The following is a 27,818-nucleotide window of genomic DNA, read 5'->3' on the forward strand; positions in this document are numbered from 1 at the left end:
TTCGTGGTTTCCTACATGTCCAAGCTTCTATAATGAGCATGTATTCATGAAATGAAAAACAGACAAAAAGCAAACATGATATTAAAAGAAAAAAAAGAGACACTAGGCCTCCAATGTTTCCCAAACCTGTCTGACTATACAACAAAAACACTTGTTTTTTAAAAAACCCACATTCCAGGCCCTGTCCAGACCCTTGAGAGTCTCCAGGAGGGAGATCTGGTGATCAATATTTTTAACAAATGCCTCAGGTGAGCTTTATGATGAGGCAGGCTTGGGAAACAATGCTGAGACAGAAGAAAAATCCAAAGGGAAGGTTGGCCCGCCCTTCCCTGGACTGTCCTGGCCCTGGGCAGGGCAACTAATTCCTTTTAATCTAATCCCTTGGTCAGCGCTCTGTTCCTCTTTGAGCAACAGTCTATTTATAATTTGCCTTTTCAAGCAGCATGCCTACAGGGAGAAAATATGCCAATCTAAAGACAAGAGAGTTCTAGTTTTCCTAACAGCTGCATTTTTCACTATAAGTTAATAAATCAAAATTGATTGATTTGTCTTTCTGAGACTGGATAATATAAATTTTCTCCTTGAGAGGGTTCTACTCTCAGGATGTTGACTTGGCTAGAATCCCTCAGCATCACCCTCTGCATCCCCTGCACCAAAAATCACACTAGCACCATATCCAAGCCACTACCCTCAGACCGGGAAATTAAAAAAGAGCCCCAGCACAAAATTAAAAGATTCAATGTGTATTCAGCTGGCCCTTTTGGGTAAGGTTTAAGAAAAACTTGTAAGGAAAACTGTTCTATTTTCTTATCTCTAATAGATACTCAAGTTTAGAGCTGGGCCAGGAGGCTCACAGTCCAAATACAAAATGCATAGAGAGTGGGGGGGAGGGGTTGTTGGAGGGGTACATTTCTAAACACAGCAAAACTACTTTCTCAATGAAAAAGGTACCTTACAAATTACATACAATATGACTTTTATTTAACTGGCAGTCTTCAAATTTGTTACATGGCAACTACATGCAGTAGCATTTTTTCCCCTACAATATAATAATTCCTGTGAAAAAGGAAGTAAAACAACAGAATTATGAGTATTTAAATATTTTTCCAGTGATCAGTTGCAATAGTTGGAAGTGTAAGATTCAGAGTCTAAGTTGAAAAAAGATGTCAAATAATTCTTTCAGAACTAACCCTACGGTGACTTTGATGGGTACCCTGACATATGGCATCAGAATTACCATTTTAAAGCATCAGGTAAGTATCCTGTGCGTGAAAGCATCCCATCTTTATCACATAAATGAGTTTTGGGGAGGAAATTTTTTGGGCAAAGCATTCACTCACAAAACAGAGGAAGGATAAGATATTTTTAACCTGAAAAGCCAGAGTCCTTGTCTGACTCAGCAGCAGCCATCCCGAGCTGACGAGCCACTTTCTTCATCTCTGTGCCTTTGCCTACTTTGGCGGAGAGTCTTCTGGGGCTCTCTCTGGATGGGTTTTTCCTCTCCATGGTTTATTCAGCTGGAGGCAGATTCATTGGTACTCTTTTCATCTGGACTGCCCTATGAAAAACAATTATATAAGAAGTCACTGCCTGGAGAGCTGAAACAGATGATCCAGATAGTGAATAAAGTATGGGCAAAGAACATTGGCCTCACCCACTTTAGCTTTATTTTCCTCAGAGGTCTCAAGTGGCAAAAGTTTCAAGTTTACTAAACAGAAGGTTTCCACCCATAAGGAGATTCACAGTCCTCTGGCTGCCCTCTAATTCCATTACAAATTCAAGGCACACAAACCACATTCAACATAGCTTTGTAAACGGCTAACAAAGGCACATTTGATTAGGCTTTTTGCAATGGGTAACAAAATGAACTCACCAGAGGGGAGAGGGGACAGGGAAGTGAAGACAAGGGAAAAGGAAGACGGTAGAAGAGACAGGGCAGAAGGAGGGGGAGAGGGGAAAGGGGAGAGGAGAAGAGAGACACTACAAGGCTTGCTTTCCTCGTGTACATTTGCAGGCTCATGACCTATTGCCACCTCCCACAGTGTAGCATTTCTCAAATTAACCTCTAAATCCTTTGGCTGAGGTACTGAACAAAGAGCAAAAACAACTCCCTATACACACATGCTACTTTTAGGCTTAAAAAACACTTTTATGGGCAAAAAATATCATATATAATAAAAAGCTTATAATATGTGTTACTATTAGTGTTATCTTACTTGAGCCTCACAATGTCATCTTCAGTTGCTATCTCATTTTACAGGGGAGGAAACTGAGGCTCAGATAAGTCACAGTCAATCATTTAAAAATACTGATAAATATTGCCACTGTAAATTAGGCATTGTGCAAGGACTAGGTTTATAGAATAAACAGAATAGACATCTGTCACTTCCTTCTTGTAGCTTATGATCTAGAGAGAGACAGTCATTAATCAAGTAATCACTCAACTAGCGACCATTTTGATAAGAGCTATAAATGGGAGGGGCTAAGAGTCTGGGGGACTCAGGAAGTGCTCTGTAGCTGGGATCTGGAGGATTAGGAATTAGTAGCAGTTAAGTGAAAGGCATATTCCAGGCAGTGTGAAGGCCTTAAGGGAACAAGGGGCTTGGCACAAACAAGTAACTGAAAGGCTAGAGCACAGTGTAGAAGGGTACAATGCCACGCAATGATGACAGACTGGTAGTCAGGGAATAGACAGGCAACACCTTGGAATCCATGTTGGAAGGATTTTAGATATTAACTTAAAAGCAATGGGAAGTCATGGAAGAATTTTAACCAGAAGTATGACATGATCAGATGTGCATTTTATTTATCTTATTTTTTGAGACAGTGTCTCACTCTGTCGCCCAGGCTGCAGTGCAGTGGCATGATCATGGCTTGCTGCAGCCTAGACTGCCCAGATGGAAGCGATCCTCCCACCTCAGTCTATGGAGTAGCTGGGACTACAGGCACGTAGCACCACACCTGGCTAATTTTTTATTTTTTGTAGAGACAGGATCTCACTTTGTTGCTTGGGCTGGTCTTGAACTCCTGGCCTCAAGCAATCCTTCCACCATGGGCTCGGCTCTGTGCCTTGGCTTGGCATTCCAAAGTGCTGGGATTACAAGTGTGCACCAGCTTTGCATTTTAAAAGCATTCTGGATGCTGAACTGAGGCTAAAGTGGAAAAAGGCAAGAGCCGCATTGAGATCATTTAGTTGCTAGCGTCATAGTCCAGGTTAATTAAGGTGGTGGAGATGGGGAGAAGAAAAACATGGAGGCCCACCTGATGGGACCTGGTTATTGTACTGGGTGGGGGGAAGATGGTGGTACCACTTTCTCAGCTAGGGAGCCCAAGAAGTGCACAGAAGGGAGTTGGGCGGGTGGGGCAGGGTGGCATGGTCATGTAGATTTGGTCATGTAGAGACTGAAGTTACTGTGGGTCATCTAAATGGAGATCCTGGGAAGGGAGTCACATGTAAGACTGAAGCCCAGGAGAGAGGCCTATATTTACTCCAGTGATATGCAGCACAGCAGACCCAGACCTAGACCAACAGTGCCAAGAATAAGACCAATCAGTCCTTCAAATTGCTGGCTGAGGATAAGAACATTACAGGTATTTCAACATGGCCATTTAGTCATCAAGGAATGGCAACTGTAAGGCCAACATGGTAAGAATACTGCTGGGATAAGGAGAATAGGCCAACAGGGAACATGACAATAATGAAACTAGGAAGATGCAAGCAAAGTCTTGTGATGTTTTAATTCACGATGCACTCCTGACTCTATCCTGTTGTCCTCTGAGTGAAGAAAAACACAAGCCCCCTGCCAAATAGCACTGTATCTAGAATACCCTGGAGTGCCAAGTCTGGACATTCCTGCTAATATAAGATCTAGTGAAGAACATTAACTACCCTAGAAGCAGTTCAAAATAAAATTAAATAGAAGACAAGGATGCTTATAAGCAACCCTCTTGCTCATACTTTTGCGTACTGTAGGAGCAGACTAAAGGGAACACAAATTGGACTGAATGAGAGTGAATTTTAAACACGATTCCAAGTAAAAATCATTCTGCCCCATATCTAACTCATTTAAGGGGACTGGCTTCCTCATTCAACTGACATCAAATCAAGTACTCCCACAGGTCACACGTTTAATCCTATGTGCATAAAAGATAAACAATGGCACTGTCACATCTTTCAGAGAACTATGCAAAAGCAGGGTCTATCTGACAGCTATGAAATTTGACAGCATGGACAGCCCAGCTTAAAAAGTAGACTGAAGTGTAAAACTACATCTCTAATTAAATCAGGATCCTTTTGTATGAAATTTAACAAATGTGCACAGTATAATTTTCCTAAAATAATACTGTCCAAAAGTGAATAGAAGCCTTCTGCAAAATAGATGAGGCTTGTGGATGGGCATTCAAACTAATTCATGTCGGACTAGGCTGTTGATTTAGATTAGGAGGGTAGCTCATGTTAGTTGCAACTAATTAAGAACCTTACTTAGGTTCTTGAAGTTTCACATTATCTTACTAAACATGGATTATTTTACAGGTACTTTAGATAATGCATACCAATTTAGTCTTCTACAATCCTTGTGGCAAAACAATGAAAAAGGTCTTGCTATTATTATTAAAGTATAGTCAATGGAGCTACAGAAAATACACAGGAATTTATTCTGGCTTATTGAGAATTTGTAGGATAACAGATAATTGATCATGGAGTCAAAATACTGAAACAGTGACAATCGGTTTTTGAGGCTCAGAAAACAATACTCCAAAATACGGCACTTTAGCATAATGAGTGCTTTGTTGTTGCTTTTTGTTTTTTCTGAGACTGTGTCTTGCTCTGTCACCCAGGCTGGAGTGCAAGGCCACAAACACGGGCTCACTGCAGCCTCGACTTCCTGGCCATAAAGAAATTATCTGACCTGTCTTGTCTGATAGTAGATCATAAAACCCTCATTCCAGAATGGGTCCTGCCCTATAACAGAGAGGAAGGAATGCTACACAGAGGTCAAGAATAATTCTAGACAGACAGACCTTGCTGGGTTTCCCATCTCAGTCCTTTACTATTAGATCATACTCTTTTGTTTGATTTTTCTTTTGTTTTGTTTTTTATTTCTAGACGGATCACATGCTGTTGTTCAGGCTAGAGTGCAGTGGCACGATCACGGCTAACTGCAGACTCGATCTCCTGGGCTAAAGTGATCCTCCTGCCCTAGCCTCCTGAGTAGCTGGGACTCCAGGTGCATACCACCACACCCAGCTAATTTTTAAATTTTTTGTAGAGACTGGGTCTTGATATGTTGCCCGAGCTGGTCTCGACCTCCTGGGCTCAAGCAATCCTCCCACCTCAGCCTTCCAAAGTGCTGGGATTACAGGCATGAGCCACCATGCCCAGCCAGATCATACCCTTTTTATCCAATCATATTTCTACATGGCTGTCCATTCTTCATCAAACCTAAGCATAAAAATAGACAGTTTTGCCTGAGTTTGGGAGGCTTCAATTCTGAAGACTCCTGTCTTAAACAAAACTTTGATTAAATAAAACTGTTATGTTTTTCTCTTGTTAACCTTTCTTTTGTTACGGGAGGGTCAACTAAGACCCTTATGGTAGGTGAGGAAAGGTATCACAGAGTTAAGTTAAAAAGAGAACAGATGCTAAATTTAGATCCTGGGGAGTTGCTGGCAGTTGGAAATAAAGAATGCAAAATCGACTTTAGGATGGAAAATTGACTATTTTTGCTATGAAAATGATTAAAAATATGAAAGCCTCTGTCTTCAGTAAAGTTCTCTTAAGCAGCAGAAAGCCTTAGCATTGCAGCCAGGGAGGCTCACATGGGATGTGGAACAAAGCGCTACATCCCTTCCCAAACTTTATTCTTTCGGAGGAGCAGCAGCAGTGCCCTCCTGGGAGTGGCTGAGAGACCCACTCACACACATAAAGCCCTCAACAGGAGAGAAGCAGAAAGTGATGGCATTTGCTACTGGTGCTGTCAACCCCCAAATTGGCAAGGCAAAGTCTGAAAACCTCCAGAAGTTGCTTAATTTTTTTCCTCTTAGATATTAGTTTACAATAAAATTAGATGCTCACACACTGACTGGGAGTTGAAAATGGGTTACTAAGCTCTTACCCACTGTGTCCTTTCTGCTTCCTGGCACAGACTGGAAATCACTCACGTTGCTTTACAAATGCATGTACCTTACTCTGCATTAAAAGGGCTAATTTAAGCTCCAAAACTGTCAGAATTTACCCTAATTGGGCCTCTTATGCATATATATGTAACACATTGTCCAAAAGTTTCCCAGAAAGGATAGTACACACTAAAACTCATAATGGAAAGTGAATCAGGCTGGGCGTGGTGGCTCACGTCTGTAATCCCAGCACTTTGGGAGGTGGAGGCGGATGGATCACCTGAGGTCAGGAGTTCGAGACCAGCCTGGCCAACATGGTGAAACCCTGTCTCTACTAAAAATACAAAAATTAGCCGAGCATGGTGGCACACATCTGTAATCCTAGCAACTTGGGAGGGTGAAGCAGGAGAATCCCTTGAACCTAGGAGGTGGAGTTGCAGTGAGCCGAGATGTCACCACTGCATTCCAGTCTGGGTGAAGAATGAGACTCCGTCAAAAAAAAAAAAGTGGGGCGGGGGGGGGGGAGGAAGGAAGAAAGGGAAGGAGAGGGGGAATCGGAATCAGAGCCAAACAAGGTGGCTCACATCTCTAATCCCAGCAGCACCTTGAGAGGCCAAGGCGGGTAGATCACCTAAGGTCAAGAGTTCGAGACCAGCCTGGTCAATATGGTGAAACGCTGTCTCTACTAAAAATACAAAAATTAGCTGGGCTTGGGGGTGTATGCCTGTAATCCCAGCTACTCAGGAGGCTGAGGCATGAGAATAGCTTGAACCTGGGAGGCAGAGATTGTAGTAAGCCAAGATTGTGCCTCTGCACTCCAGCCTGGAGAAAGAACGTGAATCAATAAATATATGTCTATACAAGGGTACAAAATTCAAAATCCTAGCAAGTGCTCCAAAGCACTTAGTTCTTACTACTCTTTTTGCACTTCTGACATTAATTATTTGTCTCCTCAACTTTGAGTTGTTTTTTTCATCTTTGCAACCTCAGCCCCCAACAATTAACATGAGGCCTTCAATAGAGTAATAAATTCCAACAAATCTCGGACCTGCTGAGTCTCTCTGACAGCTCTCATAGCTTAGCAGCACAGAAATACCTGAACAGCTTGAAGGTCAAGATTCTGCATTTCCAAACACCATGGTCACCTTAAGATCTAACCTCCACGTCTGGTCCCCTGCAGGAAACAGATATTTGATCTACCCCTTATTCTAAGATGAAACCTCAGGGACAAATCCACCATCCAAATTAAAGCTTGGCCTGATCCACAAACAATCTTTGTGAAGATTTGTCCTTATGATTAAAAAGGAGATCCAAGGGTTACAAGAAAAGGATCTGAAATGCTGCTTTCAGATCTCTCCTTTTATAGACACTTGGCAACATTCCTGGGAGCTCAAGTTCCCTTTAAAATGTGTCACGTGTATAACATGTGTGCCTGGACAGAAGTGTGAGGTAAAAGCCCAACCACAGGCTTAAATACAATAAAGCGATAAGGTCACAGGAAGAAAACCTTGAGTAATCCCAGTTCGAATTATAAGCACATTACTAGGTTTTCTCCGAAGTCATTTTCTTTTGGCCTGCATATTCAGAGATACCATTCTGGGAGGATGTCTGTGTATTTTTTAACAGTGGAAAAACCCTGTCTACCTAAATGTCTAATATTCATCTTCCCTTTCACATCCATTCCATTTCTCCAACTCAGCTGAAAATTCGTGTCAAAGATCCTGAACCCCAATTCCATACAATTTCCTATGTTTGAGACCAGTTTGGCTCTATTTTCACCTTTCAAAGGGAAGATGAGCTTAGAGAACTTTCTCCGATCCCCTGCTGCAATTAGTTCACAGTAACAGTACCCACCTACCCATTCGCACCAGCCCACGTTGCATCTGTGCCAGGCAGCATGTGCACCCTTCAGGCATCCACCAGCCTGTCAGCTCAGCAGGGCAGAACTGGGCAGACCCTAGTACTGTGCTGTGACTGGCATACCACCAGCCTTCCAGGGCAAACGCCCAGGCAATGCATACTGCCAGGACTTGAGCAATAACAGCGAGCCTAGCTCCAGCCTGTGACCTGGGCCGGGATCAGATCTCCCCCGAAGCCACCCACTAACCACTAACTCCTTACTTGGCACTGCCCGCCTTCTCCCCCAAAACACTACCCCTGGCACCAAGCCTGGCAAACTGGCCACTCAAGGGAAACAACCAGCAACGTAGGTGACGGCAGGTCTCTGGAAAAGGCAACACACCTGTGCCCTGAGGCCAGAACAGGGTACCACCCCCGACCTCAAACTGGAAGCCCAGGACCTTCGCCCAGTTACCAGTTCTGGCGCCCACTCACCTGCCCACTGCCTAGCCCTCAGCTCCCAGCCGGGCTGGACTCCAAGCTCTCTCCCCGCCCAGCCAGCTGGCGGTTGCGCCTAGGGCTAGACCAGGGCCCACCTGCCCCTCACACAAGCCCCCTCCCCACACGCAGCCCCCTCCTCACCCGCGATTCCCTCTCCCACGCCCCTCACAGCAAAGCCAACAACCCTCAGTCCCACCGTTTGGCCCTCCGTCCCCCGAAAGTCCCAGTTTGCCCCCTTGCCTACTCGCTCCTCTTCCTCTCTGCCCTACTTCCACCTCCTTTCCCCACGCTTCTCGCCCAATCCCTCTCCCGTCGCCAACCCTGCTCCCCTCCTCCCAGACCCAGCCCTCCCTTTCTCACCGAGGGCCGGGGTCGCCGCTCCACGACCGGCCCCCGTGGGTCAGGTGGCGCATGCGCGAGCACGGCCCCGCAGCACCATGACAACCTCGTCGTCGCCGGGTGTCTCGCTATCCCCACAGCCTCCCGCCCATTTCTCCTCCCCGCCGCCTCCGCGACGTCTTTCGCCAGCCACGTGACTCGGCTCGGAGGACCCAGCACCATGGAGACCCCACGCTGTTCTCCTAGAAGGGGCCTTGGAGACGCGCCCTTTCCCCGCCCCCGCCGGAAGAGCAGGCCGACCCGGGGCGGGGCCGGCGCTCAGAGGCCTACGCTCAAGGGCCTACGCTCTCTCCGCGACTTGAGGGCGTCTCTATGGTTGGTTCCTGAGGCCCCGCCGCCATTTTGTACGGGTGTCTTGAGCGATGAGCGTCTTGGGCACCGCTTCGAGGCGGGGTTCCGAGGAGCCGGGGGTGGGGCCAGCTTGGAGCCAATACAGCAAAAGGTGCGACTCTCGCACTGTAGTGGTGCGTGCCGCCGTGCAGCCGTGCAGCCGTTGGGTTGGGGGCCGGGGCGAGTCGTGTGCGGCCTGTGCGCTAGCGGGGAGCGACAGTGCCCGGCGTGGGAGAGCGGGCGCGCGATTGGCCTCATCCTGGAGTCACCGTGACAGGGGCGCCAGACCTCCCCGCGTGCTCCTCGCATTTTCCCTACGCCTGTCGCCCGGTTTGTTTTTGTTCCTGTCCACCCTCGAGACCGTGCCCCACGAGGTCGAGGCGCGATTATTTTAAGTGGATGATTTCATGCCCTTTGATGTTTGACTTACTTTGTCATGTGCTGTGGGTTTTATACGGATTCTGTTTCTCGGTGAAGGTTCACGGTGAACACGTGTGTAACAGCTAAAGAAAAAAAGAGCTTGGGATCAGTTGACTTTCTGATGCCTTGAATCAGTGAAGGTTACTTAGAAAAAGAATTATTTCGCCAGTGAAAAAGAGGAAATGGGCGAGTTTAAAAAGAGTGTTGACGGGTCGAGATTCTAGAGCTGAGCTGTCCAATAAAGTGGTCACTAACCACTGGGTAAGTTTCTCAGTCGTACTAGCCACATATCAAGAGCTCAGTCACCTCTTTATTGGACAGTGCAGATTATAGCCCATTCCCAGCATCCCAGAAAGTTATATTGCACAGTGCTAAGCTAGATAGTGGGCAATTGTTTTATACTGGTCATCCAAGCCTTTGTAAGTATGCTAGGTCATGGTTAATCACGTTAGTCTTCTAGACACAGATAATTCTAATGTATTATTGGGTATGGGTGTACTTGTTTAGCAATCAGCTTTACCAACAAGTAATATGCCTACAGCATGTAAGGCTTTTGTTTTGGGGACAGAGTGAAAGTAATAGTTAACAATTACCAAGTAATTAGGAGCGGGGCCACTTTATATACATCCTCTTATGATGCCTTACGAATTTATGACGCAGGTGGTGTTTTTTTCCATGTGTGGCGGTTTTGCCCATTAGGACTCAACTAAAAACCCGTGACTTTGGCCAGGCACAGTGGCTCATGCCTGTAATCCCAGCACTTTGGGAGGCCGAGGCGGGCGGATCACCTGAGGTCAGGAGTTCAAGATCAGCCTGGGCTGTTAACACGGTGAAACCCCATCTCTACTAAAAATACAAAATTAGCTGGGCGTAGTGGCACATGCCTGTAATCCCAGCTACTCGGGAGGCTGAGGCAGGAGAATCGCTTGAACCTGGGAGGCAGAGGATACGGTGAGCCGAGATCATGCCATTGCACTCCAGTCTGGGCAACAAGAATAAATCTCCATCTCACCAAAAAAACAAACAAACAAAAAACCATGGCTTTTATCCATGAAGCTATTAATACATTGCCTTATTTTGAAGTGGGATAAAGCAATCTGCTTTCAAATAACTTAAAATCTGATATGGGACATAAGACGCGCTGTAATAAATAATATGAAAGAGAATGGGATAAGTACTAGAAGATTCTGAATAAAACCTAATTAATAAAGGGAGAAAAAAATAATTTTTTTTTTTTTTGGTGGTTGGAGTAGGAAGAGACTAGTAGGTAAAGCTTTAAGGATAGCTAAAAGTTGGATTTGCAATAATGGAAGTGGGTGAGCGTATGACGCATATAAAGCCAAAAAAGAATCAATGAAATAAGCAAAAGCATGAGGGTTGGTCCTATCTTAGTTTTCCGAAGGGGCAAATAAATCAACTATGAGAGGAATGAATTAATGGCATTTGCAGCAACCTGGATGAGATTGGAGACATATTCTAAATGAAGTAACTAAGGAATAGAAACCCAAACATGGTATGTTCTCACTCGTAAGTAGGAGTTAAGCTATGAGGATGTAAAGGCATAAGGATGATACAGTGGACTTTGGGGATTCAGGGGGAAAGGGTGGGAAGGGGGTGAGGGATAAAAGACTACAAATTGGGTTCAGTGTATACTGCTCAGGTGATGGGTGCACTAAATCACCGCTTAAGAACTTAGATAACCAAATGCCACCTGTTCCCCAAAAACCTATGGAAATAAAAAATTGAAAACAACAATAACAATGTGGATACAAGGCTAAATACCTGGGTAATGAAATCATCTGTACAACAAACCCCCATGACACAAGTTTACCTATGTAACGAACCTGCACACGTATCCCTGAACTTAAATAAAAAAAAAAAAACAAAATGAAATAAAACAGTCTGCCTTCAAATAACTTAAAATCTGATATGGGAAATGAGACATGATGTAATAAGCAATATGAAAGAGAATGAGATAAGTGCCAGAAGATTCTGAACAAAGCAATAACATTAGGGTAGAAAAAAAAAACTTTCTTCTTTGGTTGTTGGAGTAGAAAGAGACCAGCAGGTAAAGCTTTAAAGACAGCTAAAAGTTGGGTTTGCAGTGATGGAAGCGGGTGAGGGCATAACGCATACCAAGCAAAAAAAGAATCAGTGAAATATGCGAAAGCATGAGGCCCTCTTAGTCCTCTGAAGGGGCAAATAAACCAGACTTCCTTGACTTTACCTACATCTTGAGCAGACAGCCATGCTGTACCAATAACTTGAACTTCAGACAAGTATTGAAATGGAACCAAATGAATCAGACTAATTTAATGATAGGCATAATTTTTATGATTATTTTATGCTATGGTTCTATATAATTAGATACACAGAATAAGCAATTCATAAAGATTGATAGTGAATATTTTCATATAGCTAAACCACCGTAAACGTTTTTCTTCCTTTCCTATTAATTTACCAAGGTTTGTAAATCAGCATCTATTGATAGTTTACTGGTGCCACACAATCTTTAAGCTTCACTCACTTTACTGTCTTTACTCTTGGTTGGGGTAAGGACCCTGTGATGGATAGTGGGTTCTGAAGCAGCTATTCTTCTTGCTCTAGGGTCCTTTCCAGTTCAAGTTCTCCCCAGTACCATTGCGGTCTAGGCTCGGTTTGCTACCACCACAACCAGCAGGGGGAGACATGCACCCTTAAATCCTACATTTAGGGACTTGCGAATGTTTCTTTTTTCCATCTACTTCTTGAAATTGTAACCTGCCTATCCATGTGAGGATTTGAGTTTTTAATCCTACATAGGATACTGTGAAGACTCAAACATGGGCCGAGTTCTATCTGAAGATATTTTAAGCGTATTATCTATTGTACAATTTAAAATATATATAAACAATTGTTTAATAATTGTTGAATTTAAAGTTAAAGTCACTTAAAAATATTTAAAAGTGGGCCGGGTGCAGTGGCTCATGCCTGTAATCCCAGCACTTTGGGAGGCCGAGGCGGGCACATCACTAGGTCAGGAGTTCAAAATCAGCCTGGCCAACATGGTGAAACCCCATCTCTACTAAAAATACAAAAATTAGCTGGGCATGGTGGCCTGCGCCTTTAATCCTAGCCACTCAGGGGGCTGAAGCAGGAGAATTGCTTGTTGAACCCAGGAGGTGAAGGCTGCAGTGAGCCGAGATTGTGCCACTGCACTCCAGCCTGGGTGACAGAGTGAGACTCAGTCTTAAAAAAAAAGAAAAACTGTAATAGGAGACAGTGAAAGTATTCAGATGATCTAGTTTCAAATCCCAGCTCCTATAGGTATCATTTTACAAAAGAAGGGGCATTTTGATATCTTTTCCGTATACACAGGAGGGAAGATAGGACATAACCTCACAATTTAAAAATAGAATAATTTTGGGTGTATGAAAAACTTAAAGCTTTAGTCTTATTTTTCCAGTTGGCTGAAGACTGGTGAAAACATCACCACAAGGACTGGCAGCAGTTCTTGGACTGGTGTTTGGGAACCATTGATTTCCTTTTCCTGAACCTCAGTTGGGCCATCTGTAAAATAGTTATCCTCTAGTTTGAATCTAGCATCTAGCATTATTGGTGCTGATCACTTCGTAAGTTTTTAAAGAGGATTTGATGGAGTGGTAAGTGTGTGTCATGGGTCAATGAGAGAAGAGAGGGGCTCCAGCCTGTGTGAGCAGGGAGATCTACAGGTGCCAGATGGCAGAGGCAGAGGCCAGTAATAGTGAGATATATGACCTTTTTTCCCTTAGCAGTCAGGTGACAAGGCCCTCACAAGCCAGATTGGTTCTTAGCTCATATTTTAGGGGAAGATTTGGCAGAGCAGGTATACTAAAAGGATAATATTCAGGTTATGGTCAGGCTGTTCATATACAGGCAAAGGTTTGATTTTAGAGGCAATGTAAACCCCTCCCACATAGCCCTCTGTCTTCCTGCTGATACTTGAAATTCCTTTAAGGAATTGCTTGACACCAAGAGACTCTGGAACCCAAGACAAATTTTTCCATAACAACACGGAGTGCTTATTATTTGCCAGATGCTGTCCTAAGTGATTTGCCTACATTTATTCATTGAATCCTCCTACTGTCTATGAGATGGGTGTAGTATCATTATTTTCTTTTTACAGAGCAGGAGGCTTAGATACAGAGGCCCATGTCACTTGCCGAGGTCACCAGTGGTAAGTGGTAGAGCCAGGATTTGAATTCCAGAGTCCTTGCCACTTTGCTTGACAGCCTCCATGTTAAAGTGGAAATGGGTAATATCTCAGCCTTTCCTGCTGTGCTAAGGAGGAGGCCAGTGGGGAGCTAAAAGCACTATGAGGAATAAAAATAAAATCTTAAGCCCTTCAGCCAACTGGAATGACCCCCTCTTGGCCAAGCAGTCCCGAGAGAAACCCTGAAAACTGAAATGTCTGGCCGTGATGGGGAGAGAGGTCAGACATGGCTCAGTATGCCCCTTCCTTATTAATCTTTAACCAGAATTATTTCCTAAAGAGTAAGCAGAAACCAACTCTAGAAAACAAGAAATGGACAACCTGTTCCTTTATCCCCATTAGCCAATCACCTGAGGTAGTGACCGCACTCCCCCACCCTCTTTACAGTTTCAAAGTGACAGCTTGCCAGTTTAACAATGCATCCCTTCCTAAAAACTGACCACCATCTCTGAACTAGTTTTAGTTGACTTGTGGAGGATGTGAGGATTTTTGTGTCCTCTGCTTCACCTTGTGATGTCAGAGTAAAACCGCCTTTGCAAAGATTATGACGGCAAGAGAAGTCTAGCATGGCTGACTCCATCTTGCTTCTGCCTCATAGGCTGGCTGTCCTCACTCATTCCTGGGTGTAGTCCAAGCTAACCATGGGAGGCATTTAGTTTATAATTTAACTTTGAGGCAAGAATGATAATAGGCCCTCCATGAAACTAACCCCCTCTTTGCTCAGGGACTGAAACCACTTTTGTAAAAGTAATGAAAGACCACAAGATTGGGATTATGGGATGGACCTGAATTCTGCTAAAATATAGATGTAATTAAATGATAACCAGCCATGGCCAGGTGCGGTGGCTTACGCCTGTAATCCCAGCACTTTGGGAGGCTGAGGTGGGCAGATCACCTGAGGTCGGGAGTTTGAGACCAGCCTGACCAAATGGAGAAACCCTGTCTCTACTAAAACTACAAAAATTAGCCGGTCATGGTGGCACATGCCTGTGATCCCAGCTACTCAGGAGGCTGAGGCAGGAGAATCGCTTGAACCCAGGAGGCGGAGGTTGCGGTGAGCCGAGATTGCACCATTGCACTGCAGCCTGGGCAACAAGAATGAAACTCCCATTTCAAAAAAAAAAAAATAAAAATGTTAACTAGCCATTGTTTAAGAAGTCACAAAATCTGTAACTTCCCCAAATGCTCCTATAGGTAATCACTATTTTAGAACCTAAGATTGGTCTTTTGAGGTGTTTTTCAGACTTTTGCATTCTGGCAACTGACTGACTTCACTTGAATCTGTAACTCAGGAATCAACTAGTCCTGTGGGCCCCCCGCCCAGAACTCAGCACACGAGGACTAATTTTCCACACCCCTAGGATTTCTTGCCCAACCAGTCAGCAGCACCCATTCCCTAGCCCTCTGCCCACCAAATTACCCATAATACTATTGCCTCTCAGTTCTCAGGAAAACTGATTTGAGTAATAAACTCCCATTTTCTGCTTAGCTAACCCTGCAATAATTAAACTCTTTCTCTACTGCAATACTGCTGTCTCAGTGAATTGGTTTTGTCTGTGCAGTAGGTAAGAAGAACCTGTTGGGCAGTTACAAGTGGGCCAAAAACTCTACCCTTGGACCATGCTAACACCACCACTTTTTTGGAATATGGGACTCAGGAAGAAATGTGAAGCTCAATTGCATATATGGTTGTTTTTCCTTTCATAAGTATTCATGACTCCTATAGCTTACTGAATATTACATATTTGGCCATGCAGCTAAGCATAAATTTCTGTTTGCTTTAGCCCTCCCTTGAAGTGATTGCTCTCAGCTGCTTCTGAAGGTTACACTTCCCAGCCTGTGGGCCTGCAGGCTGCAACCCTTTATGAGAAATAAAGCCCTTCCAAATTTATGAACTTTGTGATTGATTCTTCAGTTGACAATTAGGTACAGGCACTTGTGTGGAAAGGAGGATGCCACGAATGGGGGCTGGCCACTGTAAAAGCATACTACAGAAGATGCCTCCAGCTGGTCATCTTTTTCTCTGTACATCGTAGAGATATTTGGGATGTGTGTGTATCTGTGTGTTATATGCTGATTTCAACCCACATACCTGCCCAAACTATTCAGAAGCTGCCTTGTATCTGTTAGACCCTCATCCTGAGTCTTTTTAGTGGAAGACTTTTAAAGTATTTCCCCCAAAAGAGCATAAGGAACTTCACCCCAAAATATGACTCCTAGATATAATATTTTGAGTTAAAGGCCCTTAGAGATCAACAGATGTTGGAAAAGATTTTTCCCTTATCTACGTAAAGATTGGATGGACCCTACAAGGAGAACAATTGTTTCTCGCCCCCCGCCCCTTATTATCTACTTTCTTTTTGTTTATTTTTTGAGACACAGTCTCGCTGTGCCACCCAGGCTGGAGAGCAGCGGCACGATCTCGGCTCACTGCAACCTCTGCCTCCCGGGTTCAAGCAGTTCTCCTGCCTCAGCCTCCTGAGTAGCTGATATTACAGGTGTGTGTCACCACATCCGGCTGATTTTTGTTTTTTGTATTTTTAGTAAAGACGGGGTTTTATCATGTTGGTCAGGCTGGTCTTGAACTCCTGACCTCAAATGATCACCTGCCTCAGCCTCCCAAAGTGCTAGGATTACAAGCATGAGCCACCTCGCCTGGCCTTTTTTTTTTTTTTTTTTTTTTTTTTTGAGACAGAGTCTCACTCTACCACTTAGGCTGGAGTGCAGTGGTATGATCTTGGCTCACTGCAACCTCCATCTCCCTGGGTTCAAGCAATTCTCATGCCTCAGCCCCCTGAGTAGCTGGGATTACAGGCATGTACCACCACGCCCAGCTAATTTTTGTATTTTTAGTAGAGATGGGGTTTCATCATATTGGCCATGCTGGTCTCGAACTCCTGGCCTCAAGAGATCTGCCTGCCTTGGCCTCCCAAAGTGCTGGGATTACAGGCATGAGCCACTGTGCCTGGCTTCCTCTTATTATCTATTGCAGAAAAGACCAACAATGTAACCACACCTGAACAGACTCTTTCACAAGATGATATCTCTCTTGCAGACTCACTCAGACAACCATTTAGAAATTAATCTCTGTTGCCCAATCCTTTCATTCTCCCTAGCAACCATTTATTGCCAATCAACAAAATTACCTGTATTCCCTGTCTCCCCCTCCACCTGAATAAGGCTATCTGGACCCCACTGGAAAGTGGGGCAAGCACTCTGTGATTCTCCATGTTTGCACATTAATACATTTGTACGCCCTTTCTCTAATCTTCTTTTGTGAGCTGATTTTTTTGGCGAACTTTCAGAGGTCAAAAGGGAAGTTTCCCTTTGCCCCCTATACCTCTTCCCCAAATAAATATGAAGTCATCTACTTATTTATTGAGATGAGAGTCTATTGTCACCCAGGCTGGAGGGCAGTGGCATGACCTGGGCAACACTGTAGCCTTGGCCTGGGCTCAAGCAATCCTCCTGCCTCAGCCTCACAAATAGCTGGGACTACAGGTGCATGCTGTCACACCGAGCTAATTATCTTTATTTTTTAAAGATGGGGCCTTCCTATGTTGCCTAGGCTGGTCTTGAATTCCTGGCCTCAAATGATCCTCTCACCTTAGCCTCCTAAGTAGCTGGGATTGTAGGCACAAATTACCATGCCCGGCTTTGAAGTCTTTGATTTAAACTCACACCTTCTCTCTCTCTAGGCCACCCAGAAAGCTGTTCACTTGCCTCTTTGTGTGGAAGCATTTGATTTTTGGCTTGGAGGTTTTCCTTGGCTTTGTATCTTGCCTCATAGGCTTACCTCCTTTCTGTAAACAGCCTTTGTATCCCAGTTGAGTTCACCAGCATGGGACTGACAAAAGACAGGGAACACAGAAACACCACAGCAGAAAGCCAAATGGAATTGGAGCTCTTCAGTGGGATTTGTTTCTTCAGTAATAGGAAGCTGGCTACAAAGACCAAGATTAGGAATAGTCTCCATATAGCAATTATTTACAAAAATTGAGCACTTTGTGCCTTGTAGCTTGATCTAGACTGGCTTGTAATTTCTTGGGTACTTCTCTGTCTCCCTCACTGGAGTCTAAACTCCTTAAGGGCTGGGATTATATCTAATGATTTTCTCCCACAAAGTAAATTCTGCACAGCCTATGTTCAACTAACTTGCTATCAGTGGAACCCGAACTTCCTGAACATTTAACAGCGGGGTCACACATCACTGAAAGGACTCCAGAGAAGGAAAAGACACCATGAAGGAAGGGAGTGAGTACCTTCTGTGGTCACAGGTGCACAGAAGCTTGTCCCTCCTTTTCTTTTGTTGGTTCCCTGACATGCTCTACTCTCTGCCACCTCCAGGCCTTTTGCACACACCTGTGTGGGGCCACTGGGGAAAGGAGGAATAAAAGTAACTGTGACTCCCACTGGTTTTGCTCTACACTTGTCATTCTGGCAAAGAAATTCCAGAGCCTGCATTGTTCCTCCCACCCCTCTGAGTCATTGGAGGGTCTTTTCCATTCCAAAATTTACTCAAGAATGCCCTTGAATCCTCCTCCTTTATGTTTGATTTGGCTCATGGCTGACTCTATTTGGAATTCCATGAAGAATCTTAGAAAACCTAGTAGTCAGTAGAGATGTAGTGGCTGTACTTTGCAGACAGAGACATACCCAAGAATGTCATACGCCAGTACTTCTGTCTCTGGCCCCAGGGAGTCTGGATGGCCCTTTGTCAAGTTTCACTTCACAGGATTGGCCAGCTGGTCTTGTTTTAAGTCAGCACCAAGACAGGTTAGATAAACAGGCTCCATATGTTGGGTTGAAGCCATGCCCACTTGTTCGTCAGAACTACCTGGTTGATTTTATCTCGATTCAGAATCTGCTTTCTTCACAGCCGATTGCCTGATAGCAGAGTCTAAGGTCTCAAAATTGAATCTCAAACAGGAGACTGAAAAGCAAGCAGTCAATTTGCAAAGACTTAAATATGATATTGGGGTGGGGATGGGGCATGATGAGACTCAGAAAACAATATCTCAAAATGAAAGCCTCAGAAAGCAGCCTCAAAAGCAAGTTTCTATCTGACCTTCTGCTGCCCTCCTGTCTCTCTGTCCCATTCTCTCCCCAGGTCAGCCATAGAAACTAGAATCCCTCCTCCCCAGGCAGGTCAGAGAAACAGAACCCCTTTTCTCCAAACCATAAAACCTAAAAATAATTTTCCCTCCACCTTGCCATGTAAAAACTGGCCATAAAGAAATTACCTGACTACCTCGTTTGACTGTAGGTCGTAAGAGCCCCCAATCCAGAGAGGGTCCTGCCCCACACCCAGAAGGAAGGAGTGCAGGCTCAGAGAGGCCGAGGAGTATCTAGACAAACAAGCCTTGCTGGGTTTCCCCACTCAGTCTCATAGCATTTGATCATACTCTTTTTTGTCCAATCATATTTCTACATGGCTGTCCATACTTTGTTTTACCTAAGCACAAAAATGATCAATTTTCCCTGTATCTTTGGGTCTTCATTCTGAAGTCTCCTGTATACACATGTTAAATAAATTCGTGTGCCTTCTCTCCGATTAATCTGCTCCCTGTCAGAGATTTTCAGCAAACCTGCTGAAGGTGATGGGGATGTTTTCCCTTGGCCCCTATGGGCATATATTCTTTTTTTTTTTTATCTGTGTGTGGGAGGGTCCTTTTGAAAATTCAAATGAAAAAGATGAGTCCCCTTAGACTTCCAAATTTGCAGTGGAATTTAAATTTATTTATTTATTTTTTTGAGAGAGGGTCTCACTCTGTGGCCCACGCTGAGTGCAGTGGTGCAGTCTTGGCTCACTGCAACCTCCGCCTCCCTGGCTTAGGTGGTCCTCTCACCTCAGCCTCCCGAATACCTGGGACCACAGGCTCATGCCACCATGCCTGGCTAACCTTTTTTTTTTGGTAGAGGCGAGATTTTGCCTTGTTACCCAGGCTGTTCTCGAACTCCTGAGCTCAAGCGATCAATCCTCCTTGGTGTCCCAAAGTGCTGAGATTACAGGTGTGAGTCACTGCACTTGGCTCGCTCTCTTTTTCTTGCTTAACATCAGAGTAGCTTTCACACATTTTTTATTCATTCTTCAACACATTATTGTGTTTTTAGCCTAAAGACAGTGATATCAATACCTACAGTTGAGTGGAGTCTTTACAAGGCAGCTTATTTGTCTAAAGTGTCTTGGAAATCCTGTGCAAACAAATTGCTAAGAGCGTTTTCCTCAGGTATGAAAAAGGGTGATTTATTCACCCAGAACTTGTGGTTTCTTTAAGATGTTGTGTATCCTTTTTAAGATTTAAAAGGCTGCTTTTTTCTAGTAAAGTCTCGTCCCAGCTGGCATCACGGGACATGCTGATCTGGAGCCGTTATTGAATTGATGACCATTCCCATGCATAACTATGGTGCGTTTGGTCTCCTGCTTTGTGGACAAGTATAATGGGATAACCCACAGGATTTACCCACAGGGTAAATCCAATAAAATTCACTGCAATGTCTTGTGCTAATAGTTTAATGAAATTCACCCTCCAGCAATTTCTGACAGGGCATGGGGATTTTCTCCAGTGTCACCATACTTCAGCAGGAGTGACTGTGTCATCCAGGTGCAGGTATTCTTGGTTGTCCTTTACCTGTTGTCTCTTCTTGTCACACATAGCTAAGAAAGCAGATGACAGGTTCATCTCTATTACATGGGGAATTACCAAGTGGTTGCCTAGCAACTAACACAGCACAGTCAACATGGTCTCTGTTGTGGAATGTAGAGTGGTTAGCTTTCTTTTCAAGAATGCATTTCCATACTTCTTTTGGGTTTCTAGAAAAGAAGGTACATTTCCTAGATTTGAGGTTAGTAAAATGGACTTTTGTATTGCTTTTTCCAGTATTTATTCTATAGTAGGCCATTATTGTAACAAACAACGGTTATCTGACCAAATCATTAATACAGTAATTGTTTCACTTACATTCAATTCAGTAAGCATCTTCTATGTGCCATATACCCTTCTAGATACTGTAAGGAATTATGAGGATGCGCAAGTGTGGTCCCTGGTCTCAGGGAACCTAAAATTTAGTGTAGATGCTTATATGTTTAATAGATGTGTATAAATCACTTGTTTACGCATGCAAAACAGCTATATATGTATGTAAAATGAAGGTATCTTTATTTGGAAGAGTTCCTTTGTGTTTGATCAAAGGATTTTTTTGCTTGTATTTAGATTACTGTCTTCATAGCTTACAGCTGCAATCAGTTCAAAAGGCTGTAATCAAAAACTGTAATCACTTTTAAGACATAGCTCCTATTGGAATCTAAGTAATTAGCAGCTCTTAAACAGCTCTTGTTGGAATATGCCTTTGCTGCTGCTGATGTTATCAGCTAGGATGGTGCTGCTCAGTGTCTGCACTGCAGTCTTTCTGCATAATTGCTGCTGTGGTGTTCACAGCTCCCTGCTTCTATTTTACACATTCCAGTTTAAAAGAAGCTCCTTGTCTTTCTTTGTCTACTTTGTAACCGTGCAGCTGCCTCTCTCCCCTTAAAGAGGGACTTTGGCATGTCCCAAATCTTGCTTCAGGGAATCCTTTGATTACTTGAGCTAACTTCTTTTCCACTGGAGAGACAGTTGCTAGACATAGCCTGGGATTTGACTAGCCCCTTTCCCATGAATTGACTCAGCTGGTGAATTGTGGCATCTTCATCCTCAGGAAGGTGCCAGGGCATGGTGTGAAGTAAGAGTCCCTTGATGCAGCTGGTGCCTATTCATTAGATTCTCCTCCTCAGTGAACTATACTGAGACTCCACTAAGGAAAGAGGAAGCTCTTATGGATAGTTGTGCCACAGCCCCAGAATTCTCTTCCACCATTTTGGTTAGTGCTCTTTGGTTTCTCCGCTTGCCTTCCCAGTCCCTCTGCAGGGCCTGCCCCTTGATCGTTTTATCGGCCGTCCAGTTCCCTTAGATCCCTTGAGAATTCATTTGGACGTCTTGCCTTCACACAGAGCCCTTGACCTTTGCTTCCCACTACAGTGTCAGCTAGAAGGAAGGGGACAAAGGGTAGAAGGGGACTGTGTGAGACCAAACATTGTACAGACATTTTCCTCGAGCTTCCTCATTTCATCCTCATAACCACTTCTCCCTGGCTCTTCACAGCCCCATTCCACACATGAAGCTCAAAACAGTGCTACACAGATTAATCTAATGAGTACTGCCATAGTCTCCTGTCTCAAGCCAGTTTTTCACTTAGGATGAAGCCAACCAACATTTACTGTGTACTGTGTCCCTCCCAAGGGTTAGGAGCACAGTAAAGCATAAGGCCCAGTCTCTTCTCTTAAGGAGTTCCCAGAACGGTTTTATAAGTGCTACAATAAAGATTTGGGAACAAAAATAGATCAGTTAGTTTCGGTAAAGGATGGGAGATCAGGAAGAGACACTTGGGGAGCCATTTAGATCTGGAAGGTTGGCTAACAAGGGAGGACTCTCTATTTACCTTTAAAAATGGACCTAGGGCCGGGCGCGGCGGCTCACGTTGTAATCCCAACACTTTGGGAGGTCGAGGCGAGCGGATCACCTGAGGTCAGGAGGTCAAGACCAGGCTGGCCAACATGGTGAAACCCCGTCACTACTAAAAATACAAAAAAAAAAAAAAAGTAGCTGGGCGTGGTGGCACACACCTGTAGTCCCAGCTACTTGGGAGGCGGAGGCAGGAGAATCGCTTGAACCTAGGAGGGGGAGGTTGCAGTGAACTGAGATTGCACCACTGCACTCCAGCCTGGGTGACAGAGTGAGATTCTGTCTCAAAAAAAAAAAAAAAAAAAGGCCTAGAAAAAGCTGGGTGTTGGCGGGCATGGTGGTTCATGCCTGTAATCTCAACACTTTGGGAGGACAAGGTGGACGAATCACCTGAAGTCAGGAGTTCGAGATCAGCCTGGCCAACATGGTGAAAGCCCATCTCTACTAAAAAAATACAAAAATTAGCTGGGCTTTTTTGCAGCCGCCTATAATCCCAGCTACTTGGGAGGCTGAGGCAGGAGAATGACTTGAACCCAGGAGGCGAAGTTGCAGTGAGCTGAGATCATGTCATTGCACTCCAGCCTGGGCAACAGAGCAAGACTTTGAAAAATGAAAAAAGGAAGGAAGGAAGGAAGGGAGGGAGGGAGGAAGGGAAAGAAGGAAGGAAGGAAGGAAGGGAGGGAGGGAGGGAGGAAGGGAAAGAAGGAAGGAAGGAAGGAAGGGAGGGAGGGAGGGAGGGAGGGAGGAAGGGAGGAAGGGAGGAAGGAAGGAAAAGCTGGGTGCAGTGGTGAATGCCTGTAGTCTGAGACCAGACTGGGCAACATAGCAAGACCTCATCTCTAAAAATAAATAATAATAATAAATAAAAATTAATGATGGGCCCAGAGCAGAGATCTGTTGCCTTTTGATGTTGGGAAATCTTTTATTGCTTGACTCTAAATCCTTTAGGCTGCAGTTTACACCATATTTCCTCTCGTTTCAACTTCAGTTAAAATAGCGAAAATCTGTGTCTAATACCCTAGTCACTCAGAGGTGTTTTAGCAAGTCATATCTGGCTCACTACCCTAACACAGAAAAGAAACTATTTTCCTGTCACCCCAAAACCCTGCAGCTAGACTTTTCTAGCTGCTGCACTGGGAACAGTTTCTAAGAGATTCCTTCTACTAGGGCCTTCCCTAGAAGCAGGGAGGTAGGCAGAGCAATCAGCTAGTCGGGCAGCCTGCCCCAGATAACTGCACTTGGCAAGAGTCTGCGTTGTAAGCATTTCTCATAGTATCTTCACTGAAGACAGAATTTTTGAAGTTAAATGACATATAAAAGACAGGAAGAAAGTACAGGGTCTCACAACATCCCGTACGAGATTTTTACCAGCCTATGGGTCATATTAACCGAAGAGGTCATATTGACATCCAGACCTAAATTTAATTAGCTCTGGTCGCCTACTGAAGGTCTATAGAACTTGCTAGTCATCCCTTGTCCTGCTAACTCACCCTCAGTTATTTCTGGGAGACCCCCCAAAGTATCTCCTATAGGTTCATAGGCAAACCCGCTATGTTCTTCCACTTCAGCCTCCCCATTCATGGTCTGCTATTCACAAGCTCCTTAAACGGGGGTACCTCATCAGTGTCTGTGGCCTCCATAAGAACATTGTTCTTGTAGTGGTCACTCCTGTTGCCCTGCTGGGAGCAGCATTCTCTCCCTTCTCTCCTGAGGCCACTCTAAGCCAGCAAGTCACCAAAGTGGAGGGTGGGATAGGGCAGCAGGGACCTCTCACAGACTGGCTGCACTTTGTTAAGTGCGTTGTGAAGCAAAGTTGCATATATCTTTAGTTGCACAAAGCCTCACACAGTTACTCCTCTTTCCATTTATCGCCCTTCATGCTTCCCTCCCTGGGGCTGGAAATGAGCCTCTCAAGCCATCATAGAAGATTATAGCTCATCAATACTTTCCAGTACCCTTATCTTTCTCCCCAGAGAGCTCTGAACCCAAACAAAACAACTTCCACAAAACCAAACAAATAAAACTCAAAACCCTCTTCAATTCAAAATAGCAAAAGTATGTCAATTGTTGCAAATACTTACAAATACTTGGGTGGACAGAAGTGAGAAGGTTGGTGATGTTTTGTATGCTCCGTCCCGTAATTCATAAAACCCAGGAATAGTGGGGATTTCTCGTATAACCTGAAAAGGAAGTCAACTTATTTGCATAAGAAACATAATGCATGAAAGCTCCCATCTCATTGGCAATCTGTGAGAATGCAATCCTGGGAGAAATCTGCAATGGTTGTAGTCCAAAATTTAACAGCGCTTTGTCAAATAGACTTCTTGTTATACAAGAATTTTCTCTGTAGGCTCTAAGAAACATCCACTGCACCCCACTCCAAAATAAACACACAGAAATTAAACTCTTTCAGTGCAGATAATGCAAAAGACAAAGATAGAAATGGGATTGCCCTAAAACTAGACTTCACAGTATGGTGGATAGAGCTCAGGATGTGGCTTTAAAGGTCTTAGTTGAATCCAGGCCCTGCCACTTACAAGTCAGAATCCCCTGAGAAAGTCCCTTTCCCGCCAGGTGCGGTGGCTCACGCCTGTAATCCCAGCACTGTGGGAGGCCGAAGCAGGCAGATCACTAGGTCAGGAGTTCGAGACCAGCCTGACCAACGTGGTGAAACCGCATCTCTACTAAAAATACAAAAATTAGCCAGGTATGGTGGCACATGCCTGTAATCCCAGCTACTCAGGAGGCTGAGGTAGGAGAATAGCTTGAACCCGGGAGGCAGAGGTTGCAGTGAGCTGAGATCGCACCACTGCACTCCAGCCTGGTCGACAGAGCAAGACTTCCTCTCAAAACAGCAACAACAACAACAACAACAACAACAACAACAAACCAACAAAAAACCTGTAGAAACTTGCTTTTGTGGTCTAAGTATATTCTTAGTTTAAAACCAAAATGTTTTGTTACCACTGCTATTTGTTTAAACATCCCTGTTTCAACATTAGCTTTGGCTATAGAGGGTATCTGGGACCACAAACACAGGATCTCTGTTAAAAGAACACGAAACATCACTTCCACATGACCTGCAATTTCTAGAATGGAGAGAAAGCTTCAATAAACATTCCATGATAGCATGCAACAAAGGCAAGTAAAGGCTGTAATATAGAACATTGGCATGGTGTTCTTAAAAGAATAATAGGCCGGGCGCGGTGGCTCAAGCCTGTAATCCCAGCACTTTGGAGGCCGAGACGGGCGGATCACGAGGTCAGGAGATCGAGACCATCCTGGCTAATACGGTGAAACCCTGTCTCTACTTAAAAATACAAAAAAAAAACTAGCCGGGCGACGAGGCGGGCGCCTGTAGTCCCAGCTACTCGGAGGCTGAGGCAGGAGAATGGCGTAAACCCGGGAGGCGGAGCTTGCAGTGAGCTGAGATCCGGCCACTGCACTCCAGCCTGGGTGGCAGAGCAAGACTCCGTCTCAAAAAAAAAAAAAAAAAAGAATAATATTATTTGTCGTGTATTTAGCCAACACAAGGATGTGTTGCTCTTGCTTTCTCATGGTGGGAGATATGAAGTTATGAAGAGATAGTTACTGGATCGAAATAGGAGGAAATGATGCCAGACAGCTAGAAAAAAAATTCGTGTGCATTGATTACACAATAAACAAGTAAATACATAAGTAGCTCTTCTTTACCCATTATTCTAAATCTTCAGTGATAAATCACTATACTTCACAAGGATCTATGAATTTTGCAACATATTAATTTTAAATTAATTTATTTTTTATTTTTATTTATTTATTTTTTTGAGACAGAGTCTCGAAACAAAATGCTATGGAGAAGAGCAGCATCGGAGGGTAAAGATAAAGCCAAGTCCTGGTGATATTGTCTGAATCCCTGGATCAAGCTTGGCCTGAACCAGCACAATGCCTAATCCCTGGTCTGCTCAGTTATGTGAAACAGCATCCCAATTTAAAGTCATTTAGAGGTGAATTTTCTGTCACTTAGTGCAACCAAGAGAGCAATAACTGATGCGAAGGCCACATAGACTTGGCTTTTGTTTTCTTTTTTTTTTTTTTTTTCTGAAGTATAAATTCCCTTAGCATCTGTGTGGCCCAGCACTACCCTGGATATCCTTAGCTGTCTGGTCACTGAATGGAGACTGCTACTTGGCGGTGATTCTTAACCAGGGGTGATTTTGCCCCCAAGGGACAGTTAGTAATATCTAGAGACAGTTTTGATCGTCATGAGGTTGGGGGAAGCGCTACTGGCATCTTGTGGATAGAGGCCAGGGATAGTCCAAAATATCCTACAAGGTACAGGGCAGCCCCCGCAACGAAGAATAATCCAGCCCAAAATGTCATTAGTGCTCTGTAGATTGTTTTGGCTGCCGTAACAAAATACCTTAGACTGGGTAATTTATAAACAGTGGAAATTTATCATTCACAGTTCTGGAGACTGGAAAGTCCAAAGTCAAGGCGCCAGCAGATTCAGTGTCTGGTAAGGGCTCATTCCTCATAGATGGCGGCTTCTCTGTGTCCTGGTATGGCAGAAAGGGTCAACAAGCTCCTTCAGGCCTCTTTTATAAAAGTCTTAATCCCATTCATGAGGGGAGAGCCCTCATGACCTAACCACATGGCAGGCAGATCGTCTGAGGTCAGGAGTTTGAGACCAGCCTGGCCAACGTGGAGAAACCCTGTCTACTAAAAATACTTAAAAAAAGCGGGCTGTGGTAGCTCACACCTGTAGTCCCAGCTACTCGGGAGACTGAGGCAGGAGAACTGCTTGAACCTGGGAGGTGGAAGTTGCAATGAGCCGAGATCGCACTATTGCACTCTAACCTGGATGACAGAGCAAGACTCTGTCTCAATAAATAAATAAATAAATAGTAAATAAAATAAAGAGTGTTAGGAGCCTTCTCTCCTATAGGCTGTGAACAACTAAGCTTGTTTAGGTCCTGAAATGTCACTGTCATTGTCAGCATGATAAATGCTTTGTGCTGTAATAATATAGAGAATCAGGATGTCTATTCCCCAAAGCCTTTGTGATGGAGAAGGTGGGCTTTCCAGAGGCTCTGACTGTGGAATGTGTCTAGAATCCTCTGCATATTTTCCAGGTTCACCTCCACACCCTCACCTCTGCTCAGCCGGGTCCTTGCTAGGAGCTGGAACCTGCTTAGTGGGTCTCTGATCACAGCCCCATGCTCCGCAGACCCCGGACTCTCCACAGCCCCAGCTCCTGGCTTGTCCTGGTTCCTTCTACCAAGGGGCACCCTTCTTGACAAAGCCGGACTCTTTTTTATTTTTATTTTTTGAGATAGGGTCTTGCTCTGTCACCCAGGCTGGAGTGCAATAAATAGTGCAATCACAGCTCACTGCAGACTCCACTGCCTGGGCTTAAGTAATCCTCCTGCCTCAGCCTCCTGAGTAGCAAGGACCAGAGATGCACAACAACACTCCAAGCTAATTTTTTAAAACTATTT

At 44.4% G+C, this 27,818-nt stretch overlaps 2 protein-coding genes across 4 annotated transcripts in view; one reads left to right on the top strand and one right to left on the bottom strand.

The window, feature by feature from the left end:
• Positions 1-24,478, bottom strand: part of CIPC (CLOCK interacting pacemaker) — a 34,619-nt gene extending 10,141 nt beyond the window's left edge. Inside the window, exons 1-3 of one of the 3 annotated variants that reach the window (XM_033187315.1) lie at positions 24,420-24,478; positions 9,617-9,689; positions 1,371-1,558 (exon numbers count right to left, since the gene is read on the bottom strand). In XM_033187315.1, coding sequence (XP_033043206.1) covers positions 1,371-1,506 — 136 coding nt within the window. In that variant the 5' untranslated portion in view covers positions 1,507-1,558; positions 9,617-9,689; positions 24,420-24,478. Of the gene's footprint in view, positions 1-1,370; positions 1,559-8,817; positions 9,081-9,126; positions 9,204-9,616; positions 9,690-24,419 lie in introns of those variants that run through there. The other 2 variants (XM_033187313.1, XM_033187314.1) reach the window with 2 other exon arrangements.
• On the top strand, positions 5,821-15,726 carry LOC117071006. The gene is made up of 3 exons (XM_033190825.1): positions 5,821-5,993; positions 8,587-9,298; positions 15,622-15,726. Exons 1-3 carry the CDS (start codon positions 5,821-5,823, stop codon positions 15,655-15,657), a joined length of 921 nt encoding a protein of 306 aa, XP_033046716.1. The 3' UTR covers positions 15,658-15,726.
• Positions 24,479-27,818: the final 3,340 nt, after the last annotated feature.

This window comes from Trachypithecus francoisi, unplaced genomic scaffold, assembly GCF_009764315.1.
Source record: "Trachypithecus francoisi isolate TF-2019V2 unplaced genomic scaffold, Tfra_2.0 Lachesis_group3, whole genome shotgun sequence".
Taxonomy (NCBI): domain Eukaryota; kingdom Metazoa; phylum Chordata; class Mammalia; order Primates; family Cercopithecidae; genus Trachypithecus; species Trachypithecus francoisi.